The sequence below is a fragment of the Coloeus monedula genome, assembly GCF_965178545.1.
Source record: "Coloeus monedula genome assembly, chromosome: 5".
NCBI lineage: Eukaryota > Metazoa > Chordata > Aves > Passeriformes > Corvidae > Coloeus > Coloeus monedula.
In genome coordinates this window covers 48841956-48857203 of record NC_138785.1, presented here as the reverse complement: position 1 = coordinate 48857203, position 15248 = coordinate 48841956, and the positions used below count along the sequence as shown (strand labels likewise).

At 34.9% G+C, this 15248-nt stretch overlaps 1 protein-coding gene across 7 annotated transcripts in view; it reads right to left on the bottom strand.

The window, feature by feature from the left end:
• Nucleotides 1-15248, bottom strand: part of FRYL (FRY like transcription coactivator) — a 164199-nt gene that overhangs the window by 31455 nt on the left and 117496 nt on the right. For 5 of the 7 annotated variants that reach the window (XM_082282117.1, XM_082282118.1, XM_082282114.1 and 2 more), the window contains 12 exons: nt 13815-13927; nt 11339-11489; nt 10899-11002; nt 10144-10329; nt 8256-8460; nt 7286-7407; nt 6606-6796; nt 5817-5911; nt 4230-4837; nt 3547-3644; nt 2389-2559; nt 1290-1430 (listed from right to left, as the gene is read on the bottom strand). In XM_082282117.1, coding sequence (XP_082138243.1) covers nt 1290-1430; nt 2389-2559; nt 3547-3644; nt 4230-4837; nt 5817-5911; nt 6606-6796; nt 7286-7407; nt 8256-8460; nt 10144-10329; nt 10899-11002; nt 11339-11489; nt 13815-13927 — 2185 coding nt within the window. The remainder of the gene's footprint in view (nt 1-1289; nt 1431-2388; nt 2560-3546; nt 3645-4229; nt 4838-5816; nt 5912-6605; nt 6797-7285; nt 7408-8255; nt 8461-10143; nt 10330-10898; nt 11003-11338; nt 11490-13814; nt 13928-15248) is intronic. The other 2 variants (XM_082282113.1, XM_082282116.1) reach the window with 2 other exon arrangements.

Genomic DNA, 15248 nt, shown 5'->3' with positions numbered 1-15248 from the left:
TCTGCCTTTTTTTTTTTTTACATTAGGAGGCTATGTTTGTTAAAATATTTTTTTATTGCATTAAAAAAATAAACACCCCTTTCAATGCTCTAAGTAGTATATGCTTTATGCTTCTTTGTAGATAATGGGAGTCCTCAATAATCTCCTGAATTTCTGTGCATCATAAACATAAAAAAAAGGAGTCTCAAACTGGAACTATCCTGTAGCAACTTAAATTTATTTACAGCTGTTGTGATTGCAGAGGACTGAAAAATCCAAAGCTTAGTAGAAGCACACTTAAACAAGACATGATAATTTATGATCTTTTCTTTTGTCATTTACAGTAACATATTTTATCAAAAATATGTTAAGACTTTTCTGGAATATTTTTCGTTAGTACCATCTTTTAATAGTTTACATCTAATTAAGATTACATTCCATGGTAGTAAGGGCTTGCATACAAAGCTCAGAGAGAGGTTAGAGGTGAAGCAAGATGCCGCCAGGCCATAAAAACTGTAGCTAATGCTAATCATTCCATTTTGCCTAATGCACTCTGACAGGAGCACAATATCTAAAGTATATATCCATCAATAACAAAACAGCCAGGGAACATGACTTTTCCTGGTAATAATGATTAAACTATTTGACTGAAATACATTCAGCAATAATGGAATTCAGAAGAAAAAAATGAAGAGAATGTTGTGCACTGAAATGGTTTTATGCTCCAGGCATTTTCATAAAATCTTTCAGCAAGATGCTAGACTTTCTTCTGTGAAAGAGATTTTCAGTGAATTTATGTTTCAAATACAAAGGCTTAAATCACCATGGGCAAAACACTACGGTTCATCTTTTGGGGACCTTCTTTAATAAAAAATGTACTCAATTTTGTTAAGGTGCACTTTAAAGTTCCTCATGGATATATTACTGAGAGTGATTTAAATCCACATTTAACCATAAGATTTTCTTTTTAAAACATATACACAAAAATAATACATTTGTGCAGCTTAGCAATAAATATTTCCTTGTATTTTAATAGCTGAAGGATCATCTTCTTTAACTACATATGACGAGTTGCTTACATCTGTAAAAAGATGCACATTCACCCAGATTACTTGTTCCACCAGAGGCAAATCACATTGGACAAATACACAAGCATCTAGTGAATAAAGTACATAGGAAAAAAACCCAAACCCTATGGAATCTGACTTCAAACAACAATTTTTATATCTGAAATAAATTTCCCTCAAAAGTCAAGTGTAATTTTGGTACCATTTTGATAATAAGCAGACAGGCTTTTACAGAGTACCTACCTGAACATATTTACCAATAACTTTTATGATTTCCAAGTTAAACTGCTTCACTGGTGCTGTGGATAGGTCAATATGACTCAGAAGGCTGTAAATGATCTGCAGCAAGGACTGTTGCATACTGGATAAGCCTTTCTCTAACAGCTAAAAAAAGGTTTTTAAAAGACAAAATTTAATTAGGGCCTTAAATTGTAGCAAAAAGTAAAAGCAAACATTTAAATATAGCTAACTTGCACACATATTTACTGCCCCCATCAAAAAATTTAAATGTACCACTTTCTGTTTTTCAAACTTTTGTTTTAGCACAAAAAAACCCAGTAATGCAACAGCACAATGGCTTTTGTCCTGATTCATTTCTGCCCTTGATTTTTGACATGTTTTTAGCACAGACCTAAAGCATCTAATAGCAAAACACTTCTTGTTACATAAAAGTGTTCATACTAATACAAAATCTTAAAACTGTATGAAAAACAATTACAGCTACACCTTAAACAAGGTTGGTAAATGCAGTTTCACCAACAAAGTAGGTACATATAAAGTCATTCGTAAGAATGAACAAATTAAAAAAAAAATCTCAATCAGTTTGAAGTGATACACTTCAAGGACAAGCTCTACAAGCTTTTCACACAAGGTACTCAACAGCTTTCCTATATGAATGGCTGACAGAATGATATATGGATTTCTATAATTTAAATTATCTTTTTATATCTTGTGTACTACTTACAACTGAATGTTGCAATATTTTTTAAAGTTGTCATAAAGACATATGTACCTGACTAAAGAAAGTCTCTTAAAGTTTGCACTGAGCGTATTTTGCTGAAGCCAAGACAGTGTATATTCATGTAGTACAAAATACAAACATCTACTGCCAAACACTCCTCTCACAAAAGGAGATGTTTCATTAGAGGGATTATCATTTTAAGGTATATAAATTACTGCACTCTAAAATGGCAGTAGTCATCCCTTTTCTACATCCTAGAACATTTTAGTAATATTTTTCTGTTACGGAAGATGTGCTTTATTCGCCTCGATATTCAGAACCATGAGAAATTAGGAATTGGCAATGAATTGTCAACATGAGACACTTCTAGTAAAAATTTACCTCTGCAAGATAAGTTATGAGGTTAAATGTGGCATCTGAGAAAGAGTCATGCAAATATCTACACACTACATTAATCCAGTTAGAACAGTCTCTGGAATAACTGTGTGTACTGTATAAACTCATCATATGAGCCAGATTGGCAAGAGTTGGTGACTTCTCCTCTGCACAAACCTGAAAAGCAAAACCATATTTAATTATAGTAGAAATTATATTTTTAAATCCAAGCATTCATGAGTCATTATGCACTTCTCCCAGATTTCACTCCAAGATTTCATTTCCAAGATTTCACTTCAGTTATTTTCTAATAACTGAAATCAAACTAATCACATATGCATGACCTACAGTTTCTGTTGAATTTTGGCACTGTGGCATTCATGTTTCAAGTTTATCTACTTATCATACATTTGGTATGATCAACCAATATCTCTCGCTCTAATAATGCATGTACTGAAGGGCAGCAGTAATTTCTGGACTCGCATCAGGCACCTACACTTAGAGTCATCCTGGGCACAGCTTAGTGGTTCACGTGTCACAGCCTGGGCAGCCACAGGTGTATGACTGCATCTCCTATGCCAGACAGCTCTTTCCTATGACCCTTTCCACATTCTTCCTCAAAAGAAAGATTCTGTCAAGCCACTGCAACACCACCTTGGCTGACAACAGCTGGTGTGCACCATGTACTGCTTTAACAACCACTACAGTTCAGAAATATTTTGGGGTGTGTTTCAATGTGTACAAGTAATAGAAAGCACATACAACCTTTTCTTCCCTGTCTACCAGTCTGAAAGGTAAGAATCGGTTCCTTGTCATAAGAAAATTAGGAAGCACGCTTAAAATGTGATTAGGTTTACACTCAAAATTACAAATGGAAAAATCAGACAAGTCAGAAAAAGTAACTGATATCATTAGAAAGAAAATTTATTCTCGAAATCTAAATCTTACAGAATAAGCTAAATGTGTTTTTTCATTGATAAACAGAAAATCAGGGGTTGATATGAGGCCCAGCTACACAAATTAGGACTGGATCACATCTTTAAATATGACCTCTTATAGTTATGTGTATATTACTATTAGAATCATAAGGGACCCCAAAAAATACATAACCAATGCTGCTATATATATCCTCCTGGATACTTCTCCAAGCATCATGTTACATACCTTTGCTATCCTGTCAGCTGTTTCTTTACAAAACTGAGTTGGGTTATCAAAATGTTGTATCAGATGAGGAAGTAGGCACAAGATGTTTAGAGGAAATCCTAAACACATACATAAACAGAGTTATATGAGCCCTTACGGTTTTTAAGATGACTTAAAAGCGGAGTTATCCGGTATTTAAAACTCTTACAGCCTGACACATACATTCACACAGATATATAAATTACATATACACATAGATGTACCTAAGTATGTATGTATGAACAATGTATATAAATGTGTCTGTGTTAGGTATAAAAATGCATGATAAAAATAAACTCATCACTGGACCAATTAAGCAAAACTACCATGAAACTGGATAATTTCAGGCACTATAGTCACATTGTTTCTAAAAAGGTGCAAATAGTGCTAATTGAGCTAGTTAGCACAAGATCATGACAAAAAATACACAGCTCTTAAAACTCACTTGCAAAACAACAGTCAGTGCATAAAGTTTACATGCAAGCTTGCTCGTCAGATAATCATAGTCTGTAATGTATTCCTACTATGTAGCAGTGCAATATAGACAACTGCAGAAAACATTTAACTGAAGTGTTTCCTCAAGGCAAATGCATAATCACTACTGATTTTGACTCCACTTAATTTGATGAAAGAATATATTTTTATCACATATTTACTAAAGATACCTGCTAACTGAGAAGGATCCACCAAAGCATGCCGGGAAATTGTGATGAGTTTACTGAGGAGATGAACCGTCATTTCTTGCGTAGAGGCTGAAGTAAACCCTTTCAGGAAAAGCTGCTGAAGGCCTGGAAAGTTATTCCATTTCAGTTTATTCTGCACCTTTTCTATCTTTTCCCGACTCTCTGATTTATCCAGAGGCATGTGAATAAGAAGCTTGTTGAGTAGCTTGAGAGCCAGAAGGTATTCATACTCATAATCTGACTCCAGCAACGAAGCTGCAATCCAAAATATGGTGGCCATCATGTTGACAGGGTCAGTAGTGGGCTGCACATCGTACATCCCTCCCTCCCTCAGGGAGGAGAGGCTTCTAGTCCTGGCCAAACTTCCACCATGATTTATCCTTCCATCCATTATATCCAGTGTGTTGCTCCGTCGCCGGTCGCCTCTCCGCTCACTCATTAAATTCAGTCTCAAGGAATTACTCCTTGTATTGCTGTAGTATCCCAAACAACTGCCACTATTAATGGGACTTGTGCTTAGATTTATCTGTCCAGTGCTTTTTCTATTAGCTGCATACTTATTTCCCATTACAGAATCATGGTATGAGGTTCTAGAATAAAAATCAGTATTACATATTGTTACATGCAAAATAATTTAATTTAGAAAAAGAGAAGAAAGAAAAGTGATGTTACACTAATCACATACACATGCAGTTAATACACATGTAAATACAGGATTTCTGTATCTATTATTAAAATATCCAATATCCTTATGGCATAAGGACAAGACTGCAGCATCCTGCTATCTCTTCAACCAAATATATTTGTTACAATCCCAGAATACCATAAAAATTACATCAAAATTAGAAAAACTAGCCGATAGCATGTAAAAGATTATGTGTAAGTGATGATCTAGCATCCCAACTTACTTAAAGACGTGATAAAAGTAGAGAAATTAATTAATTAATACAATTATTACCATGTATTTGTCTGAGGTATCTGACCTAGGAAACCCAACACCTTTCTATTCTGATACTGAGAAATTGAATATATTCCTAGAAATCTCAGCATTTTCAAAAACTTTGTGAGGAAGTCAAACAAATACAGATGTCTGTACATGAGGGGATTTTTTTCCAGTTTGATAAAAGGTCATCAAGGTAACCACTCAGACTGGAATGAAACACACAAATGACTCAGACTGTTCAGTTACACTTCTTAAATATGGACAACAAACCTGAGGCCTAAGACAGACTAACATCTGCAGAGCCTTTAAATTCAAGAATTTTAAGGAGAACTGACAACATTTCAGAACTAAGCCATAAGGAACTCTTTGAACACCTTTTTTTAAAAAAATTGGACCCAAGAGGGTAAATCAGAAAGGCAGTAAGATATCCTTAGGAAATCTAGATTCTTACATGTTTTGCTTGAGGCAGAATGATAAAAACATATGACAGCAAGCAATTTCGCTATATGGATACAATTATTCTGCCAAGACTACAAGAAATTATTTCATTACATTTATAACACAGATTTTTAATAATTCAAATGTATAAAAATGCATAATGAAGCTTGACTAATAAAAGAACTTACTGAGAAAGGGCAGAAAGCAGATCATAATGCTTCATGGTTTCAGCCAATGTATCAATAGCAGATTCTAAAGTCAAAAGCAGCTCTATGACAAAACCCTGGGGAAAGCCAAAGGCCATTATAAGGTATGCAATATGCACAAGGAAGATCACAGAAAATCTACTGAATATTAATATATAAATATAAAATCAGTAACTAAATTATTTCATGCTTCAATTAGAATACAATCCTGATGGGACAGCTCAAGATAGTAGTATAGCTTCAAGACAAGGAAAAACTTCAATTTATTTGTAAGTAAATTTATTTACTTACTGAATTAATTCTGGTTTGCATTATTTTTAAGGATGGATTGAAGGATGAAATCATTCATAGTCACTTTGCAGTATTAAAAGATTAGATACACTCCTTGGTACAATGACACCAAGTTGAATGATTGTTTACACTTTATCAGGTTAAGTTCTTAACAAAAGAAAACCTAAATTTTTTTTTATATGGCTGATCTCAGTATTCTCTAGCAATGAAAGAGAAGGTGTCTACTGGAAATAGATGTATCAAACTCTCTGAAAGATCCTATTGCTGCAGAAGAGAATGTGCACAACTTTTCCTCAGTCAATTAGGTGAAATTCAGAAAGCATCACAATTAAAACTGTTGGGATATTTGAAATACTGAAAAATAAAAAGCAGCTGGATAAAACGATGCTTTTAAAATTTGCAGTCATTGAACTAATAATGCACGTACGTCATTTAGGCAGACTTTGCTTTCTAATAAAGTGGGGGCAAAATTTCAAATACCTGAGCTTCTTCTCCTGCATCTCCAACAGTTTCTACCAGTCTGGAGAGAACATCAGAAAGTGTAGATGGAGTGAGAGGCTGCTTCAGAGCCCTGAATATCTGAAAGGACCTCCCAGCATAATGTCGAGAGGAACACGAAAGCGCAGTTTGCAAAGCGACTTCACTGAGACGATGTTCCAATTGATATCCTCCTATGAAGGCAAATAAATACTCAAGCAACACTGCTTTATAAAAAACCAAATCCACTTGAATTTACTGAAGAGTAAATTCCCAAAGTCATTCCTAAATTTAAAATATTCTCACATACTCTACATTTCTCTGAAGAAGTATTAGTCTCAAAAATCTTTACAGGAATATAAACACCAAATACAGGTGTTAAGTATGCCAAACACATAATGCTAGAGAGACTTGCAGACAATAAAACATTTATGATTTGAATATTAAGTATTCACAAGAAACTAATAAGATGTTTTATCTCATTCCTAAAAGATTATATTTAAATCTGTCATAACAGAAACATGAACTGAAGTGTGCAAGACACAAGAAAACTCTATTATTTAGAAGCAGTAATTACCTAGAGTGATTTTATAGATAACCTATGTGTTGGCACGCGTTAAAAAAAATTTATTTAGTTTGCAGACTTGCACATTCGATCATGCATTGTCTGTTTTCTAACATACCTGAGCTAGACTGTTTAAATATAGATACCACATGCTTTAAAAACACAGTTAACTGTTCAGCACTCTTTATATTAGGGTTCTTGGCTGAAACATCTTCATGATTCCAAAGTGGGCCTCTTTTCCTAAAAATATAAAAAAAGAGTAAACAGAATATAAAACATAGCCTTTGTCCTTAATATTATTGAAATGGAATTTGAACCTTACGGGTAGTTGCAAAAGAATCTACTATGTATCACATAAAAGAAACCATCTAGAACTCTAGGCACAAATTGAGAAGAATTTTGACAACTGACCAGTATTATACAAGTTAAGACAAAGTGAAAAGCAACGTATCAGATCCAATTGAAATAACTGGGTAAATTTAGGCAGAGATATTCTGTGGTATTGTTATAGTATAACAGTTAGCTCTCTAAGAAAGAACCAGCACAACTACCACCATTATGCACTTCTTAACTTCCTTTCTTCCCATTTTCTTTCCATTGATACACCACACTGTTATAAATTTAGGCTGAGGTAAAGCAAAAGTATCAAAAGCATGGAGAAACAGGTAGGATTTTAGACTTACACCATCTTGAAAGCTTTATATAAACGATCATATAAACTGCACAAATGTTGATGATTTTATAGATGTTCGTCGCAACAAATTCCTCATTTTTAAATAGTCAGCTCTCTACTACTAGATAATCCCTAACTGCACACAAGTCTTGCATCTCCCTAACATCTCAGTGTATTCCTGCCCTAATTTAGAATAAAACATGGCAAAATACTTTTAAACACTCAGGACTTGACAGGGTGGTCAAAATTCTCTGAAAGTGTTGGAAAGTTAGAGCTTTTCACATGTGTATCACATAAAAACAGTTACTGGTGATGTAACAGAGACAGAATTAGACAACATGCTGCTAAATAGTAACAGGGTTACCATTCTTCCACAAAATATATGTCTTGACAAAAATGCAAATTGAAATCTTACCTTGAGGTAATAAATTCTATAAGAGTTTTCACTTTTTCATCCTGCTCGACTGAAATGTCAACCTCATTGAGGATTGTGGTGTGCAGTTGAGAAATGGCAGCACTTGTATTTCCTAAACTGATGCTAGAAGAGGTAGAACTTGAACTAAGCCCTGAGTCTGTCATTGGGGAGGGCTGGTAATCAGGTATAAAATCATGAACACCTGCTGAAATTGAAACAAGATGATTATGCACTTTTAAGTTGACAGTCAATATTAAACATATAAGAAGAAAAAATAGCCCTCTAAAAAGATCGATAACTTAGTAAATGTAGTAAGAATACTTAAAAGAGAGAAAATTATTGGATGCAATAATTTCAACAAAATTAACAAGTCTCATATATGCAAATTCTTCACATGGCTTATATGATCTTTAATTGGGAACTGCTAGATCCCTTTTTAAAATCCCTGTATTCTTCTTGATTTTGTACTAGTACTATGAGAGCTCATCAGCTTCGGAGGCATCTCAACTTAATTTAAAAAATTATACAAACTACTTCCTACTAATGAGCAGATAATTTTTTTTTGTTAAAACCCAGTCCCAGTGTAACTGACAGTACTTGAAATCAGTGAATACTAAGTATTATCTAGTGAATCCACCCTAAACAGAGCCCCTGTGGCTGTACAGAGTTTCTCTGAAGTAGCTTAGACTTGTGACCAGGAGATTTTTCTCTTCTGTATAAAGAATCACGTGGCAAAAAGATACAACCGCAGTGACTCCTCACATTGCCCTTCTATCCATCTATGAATGGCTGAGAGAAAGTCAACTAGCAAGGAAAACTGGCAGGGCCTTGGACTCTAACACTTGTATTTAAATAAACTTAAGACTCACTGACATCCACTGCAGATTTTCACTCTATAGAACCACAGAGTTTGGACTGGGGTATTTAAAATTAGCTTGTCCAACCTTGTGCTAGCCATGCATACCTGTAAATACCTTATCCTAATCCCCAGCTGGAAATGTTTGATGCTGACCTTATTCTAATTTCTATCAGACATCTTTGTTTTAATAATAGCAGAATATTGTGTCATGTTTAGACAGTTTTATCCAAGCCCTTAAAGATTAGGAAGGAAATGGTTTATATATGCCACTGTGTAGATGCAACATTAAAGTTCTGCCAAACAGATTAATATAAAATAATTCTTCTACTATACACAGTTTTAAATTCCTCATTGCTACAAAAACCAAATTCACAAATCAGATGACTACTTTCGCTAAGTAATAAAACCAATGCTGATGTGAACAAAACAGAACAAACAATTGTACGGCAGTATGCTGCCACCTACTGAAATAATATGAAATACCACATTTTTTTAAAAAAGAACTATTTCAAAGAAACTACAATACACTTTCACCATCAGAATATTCCCTTCATAAAGAGATACATAGAAATATAAAGTGTATTGTATAATTACAATATTGTGAAGTTAAGGTGAATATTAAAAGGCAGTATGTCAAAAAAGTATTCTGATAGCCAATAAAGAATGCAATCACATTTGACAAAACCTGGAAATTTAAAGTTGCTATAAACAAGTAAGAGATGTAATTTCTTGGGTTTTATTTTCAAAGGCATAATAAAAACTGCTGTATTAAAGTTCCAAAACCCAGAGTTCCCTCTTTGGTTTCCACTACTATTCATTATTCAACTGTGCTCCCTACTTTGATGACTGAGCACAAAATGCTAATGAGAACTCTATTCATTTTGACTTCATTAAAATCCAAAGAAATACATTTTAATGGCAAGGACTCAGGAAAATATTACAGACAAGAGAAATCTTAATAGTGCCTGTAAGAAGAGATAACTTCCCATGTCATTTTAACCAGCAACACATAATAAATCAAAAGCATACCTGTGAAAGTGTAATCTAAATGGGTAGTTTGCTTGACAGTAAGCACCCTGGACTCATTGAACTCTCTGTTTCTGAGTAGGACAGAAGCAACAGACTGGACATTACTGCCAGAGCCCATCACTATCAGTAGATGCAAAAGTAGTCGTTTACAATGCTCATAGACTTCAGGGTGACAGTGGTCAAAACCTAACACAGAAGGAAAATGACAAGGCTTTATGATATTTGAAGGGCATGCTGAATTACATTATTTAAAAAATAGCAGTATTCAGATCGGTATGCTATACTTTACCAAATAACAGATATATAATTCACTAAACAATGCTTTTTCAGTGCTTCAATATAGAAACAACAGCATATAGTTTAACAAACTGTATGTTGATCAGACTAAAATATATCTGATAATCCCATGCAGCATTAAAGAACAAAGTAATTTTAAGTAAGATTAATTTTAAGTTAGAACTTAATCTGTACTCTGTATGAAAATTACTACATATAGGAACAGAAAGAAAAAAATTGAATTTTACTGTGTCTTCTACAAGACGTAAAAGTGGCTCGAAAAGAAAGTGCCTTAAAACAATTCCAAAAAAATCTTAATTATACTAATCAAGCTGAAAGACATTTAATTGAATTTTTAAAAATACTGTAAATATTATCAAATTAATGGGATTTCAGTACAATGGCAAAAATTAAATATCAGAAAGAACAGCTGAGAATTCCTCAGGTTACTGTAAGTGTTTCTGTAAGAAGTTAGTTACCTATAAAAATTGCATGAAGCAAAAGATGCAAGTATCCTCCCCATTCCACCTTTACACTGTGGTCAACTATCAAATCAGTCAAAAGAATCACTGCTATATTGCATCTAAAACAAACAAAAAAATTTGTTAGAAGAATGTAACATGAACTTCATGAAGAGCTGCAAAGAGCTTCATATGCTTCTAACTTGTATTCTTCAGTCTATAAACATTCACACAGTTGTGTTACAAGGGAAAAGATGAACGCTCATAATTAAAATAGAAACAATTTAATCCTCCAGATTAAAAGGTTGAGTAATCTTAAATTGCTAGACCTGTGAGTAAACCCACGGAAAACAAATGTATTATCAACTGCACTTTAATCTGCTATCTTCAAATTACTATATTTGTGCAACACAAATAAAAATATAATGAATTGCCATTGGCATTGCCAAAATAGCTACCTGTGAAGTGACATGCCCGGAGGAGAAGTTTCAGGCAAGTAATCCACCAGTGGTGACCAGCAGCCTCCAGAAGGTGGGAAAGGGAGAGGCTCTCCTTGGTTGTGCTCCATCACCTTTAACCGCCAGTTTGAATACAGAGGCATTGAATCACCTAACACAACAGAAAATTAAGCCAGAAATATATAGATAATGCATATTTCTGTATGTTACAGTCTTCTGAAGAACTATTTTTAAATTCTTGAAAAGCTAAGACCTGGGAGAGGGGAAGGGGAGCCAGATGTAAACAGTAGTAGTAGACACAGTTTTTTAAAAGAAAAAAAGTGGTTATTTCTTTTAGTATAAGGATGATTCTACAGAAGTTACACACATAACAGAGTAAGATGTTTTTGAATAGGTTCATAAAGACTATGATAAAAGGCAAAGTAATCTGATGTAATTTCCTTGAATTTCAAACCTCATGTCATATAGGGAGTGAATTAAGGCTGGGTCCTAAGATTTAACTGAACTCATCTTGAAGAGCATTTAATCACAGGCGAAGGAAATATTCCTCAAGAGCACATCTTTATAGGTCTCACAGCAAAACTCCACCAGTTCTATGTGTCAGATAATGCTGGCATGATACATGGGGTAACTTGGAAATTGCCACTTTTACAACAGCATAGCCCAATCCCACTGGTTGATAAAAGTTACTGCCCAGAAAATCAGTAAATTTGTCAAGAAAAGACAAAGACATTTAGTTTTTGATTAAGCAAGCTTCAAAAGTGCAAGAAAAACATCAGCTATTTGGTATGAGAGTGTACTGTGTTAACACACCCAAAATACTTTTCTGGTTTAAAAGTTGTTTTGGACTTCATAACTATCAGCTAAAGCTAGAAACAAGGAAACTGCCTCAACAGCTCAGTGTTTCAGTGATTCTACCAGCTCTCTGTTTGGAAGTATAGCTGCTGAAGTTTCAGATATTCACACATGTAGCAGCTCGTTATCACCTTCTCCACTGGAAGTGACAAATTTCTTACTGATGGAACATGTGAAGTATCATGAGTTCAGGATACTCAGTGTTGCTATCACAAACAGCAAACAAAACCAAAAATGACTGCAGCCATGATAACGGACAATGCCTATCCAAACAGTAATAAACACCCTGGCTGCCCAGGTCACTAACCTGTTACTGACCCAAACTTCAGCAGATTCTGCATTAGTTTGTTCAGCCCTTACAACAACCTCTGTAGAGGACATTAGGTTTCACCTCCTTGACAGAGGCAGTAAGAACCACATATTCACTCTAATCTTCACAGTGTGCAAAAAATCAGTTATGGAGGAGTGTATCAGAAGATCCTAATGGACTCTTGTTGCTTCAATATAGCACAGACAGGCTAGGGTTCCATACTGACATCGAAAGCTCAAAATGCAGAAATTTAACTCCTGTTGTTCAGTCACACAAGAAAAGTAAGGAAAAGGCAGTGCTGCACCGTGCGCTGTAACGCACCCAAACAACCGGTAGGAAGATCAACTGTCAGTAAAAAATTCATTGAAACCTAAGTCTGTGGGACCACTGTAGTGACTGAAATATATCTGACTATCCCATGCAGGGTGAAGTACAAAGTCATTTAAATTACTAACAACCTGTTCAGTCAAACAACTCCTCTGACCAAGCACGCAGGACCCACTAATGTAACAGATCATTTACTGTCTGACCACTGTCCTCATTTTTGCCTGGTTACATGACCTATTTGGCTTTCCCTAGCACTGTCAGGGTGATTTTGTATCTTAGGCATTGGTACAAAAGTAGACACAGTTAATAAGCCTCTTCTAAAAGAGGCTTAAAGAAATCTTTCCAAAGGCATAATGGAGTTTCAGGAGAAATGTTTACCTCTTTCCATACCTTTGCATGTCAGAAAAAACAAAACATCGATCACAAAAAAAACCCCCAAACACATTTTCAGAACAAGCTTGAAAATTAGATGTACATAAAGAGAACTTTTTTCCCTGATATATTTTCCTTTGCTATGGCTTCAAAAAAGTTTAGTACCCTTTTTTTTAAACAAGCCAAGGAATGCTATCCTTTAAAAGAACAATTACTTCTAGTTTTCTTTTTTTTTAAAGAACTTCTTTTCCATCACCTTTTTCTAAATCTCATCTTCATCCTGCTCATCTCTGTTTCTTGTGCCTAACTGTCAAAGGAAATACAGTAAAACCATTTCATTTAGGAAGATGTTCACAACTCATTCCAGGTGACAATGAAAGGAACGAAGCATATTATCTTCCTTCTACATTTCATTGCAATCAAATGTATGATAGACTTCAACAGTTGTAATAAGATGGAAGAAGATTTAAAAAAATCCTAATTTTTAATAGGTTTATGCAAAAAACACTGATAATGCCCATTTCTTTATGTTCCACAACCTCCAGTAGAAGTATTAACTTGTGAAAATTTTGTTTTCTATTCATAGAAATGTTTTAAAATAAAGACTACTACTTTTTTCCTCTTCATATGATCCTCCAGAGCTGCTGCTGTAGCGAGATTCCAGTCTGTGGTGCTGGCGGTTTAAGTTGCTGTTCAACCCACTGTAGATGTCCAGGTGTGCGTAGCTGTAGGTGCAAATAAAGCAGAATTAGTAACTGACGTTCTATGACGAACATTAATCAGGGTCTCCCAGTAAAACTATTTCAGCAAAACTCTTACACAAAAACCGATTCATCTTACAAAGGATAATCAACATGATGCCAAAGCATCTCAGCCGTTTAAGACATACCTTCTCTAGCAACACTAGATAAGGGGATTCAAAGAGATTATCCACTATAAACTGTATTTCTGTTCGATCCTTTTCACTAACATTTAAGTACATTAAAATACTTGTTACCATTATACATAAGTCGTTCTCACTCTTGAACAAAATAAGGAAATCCATGCATGACCTGGCAGAGACATATGCAGGTATACACACGCGGTGTCCAAGATCCTACCTCACTAATCTGATAAACTATACAGAAATCAGAGAAATGAGAGTGCTAAAAGCACCATTTCCAAGATGTTTCTACATAAGTTTTTAAAATTCTCTCCTCCTGGCAAGTCCAAGATGTATAGGGTAGATCTTACCAAGAAGCATATAACTTGGGGAGGTTTTAGACAACCCTACAGTATATGCCAAAATTTGCAGAGACTTTCAAAACTGCCTTCACTACTTTACCAGTTTCTTCAGCTCCAGCCCCCATAGCAGCCAGGTGCTTGTCTGTGTCTTGCTAGGCTTAACTCTGAATGACACCTTGCAGGTTTCTGTGATTTACTTTCATACAGCTCACCCCAATTCAATCCTAGTATTGGGGTTGCCTCTGCCAATATATTTACTATTCTAATTATATAAACATAATTACCCTAGGGAAGAAAAACAGTGTCCAACTGGGAAATTATATTAGAACTGTAATTATTAAGGCTCTCAATCAAGTTGTCTGAAACTCGTTTGCAAATTTACTACATAGTTGCTACTCTATACTAATGGCACGTGCACACTTTTACTCAGGCTAATTACAGAGTCTCCACTCCCTTTTCACTTTAAGGTTAGCTATCCATATTAACACAAAATGACAGCATGCCCACAGTCAGTTACTGTTGAGCTCCAAGTAAACAGCCTGACTAAGCCTATATCAGCTCCTTGCTTTCCACCAGCCTCAGTAATAGTGTCTGGCAAATTTCTCCAAAAGATTATCCTTAAATAGCTCAAAAATTAGGGAGGGAGAAATCTGTTTTAAAGTTAGCTGTAAGGTATCTTTACATAGGCACTAGGCATTCAAATACCCCAATTAGGGAAAATAAACTAGCTTGCAACACATAGGCACTGCTCATTTCTAGTGAGGTAATAAACCAATTTGCAAATCATAAAATCACAGAATGACTTGGGTTGAAAGGGACCTT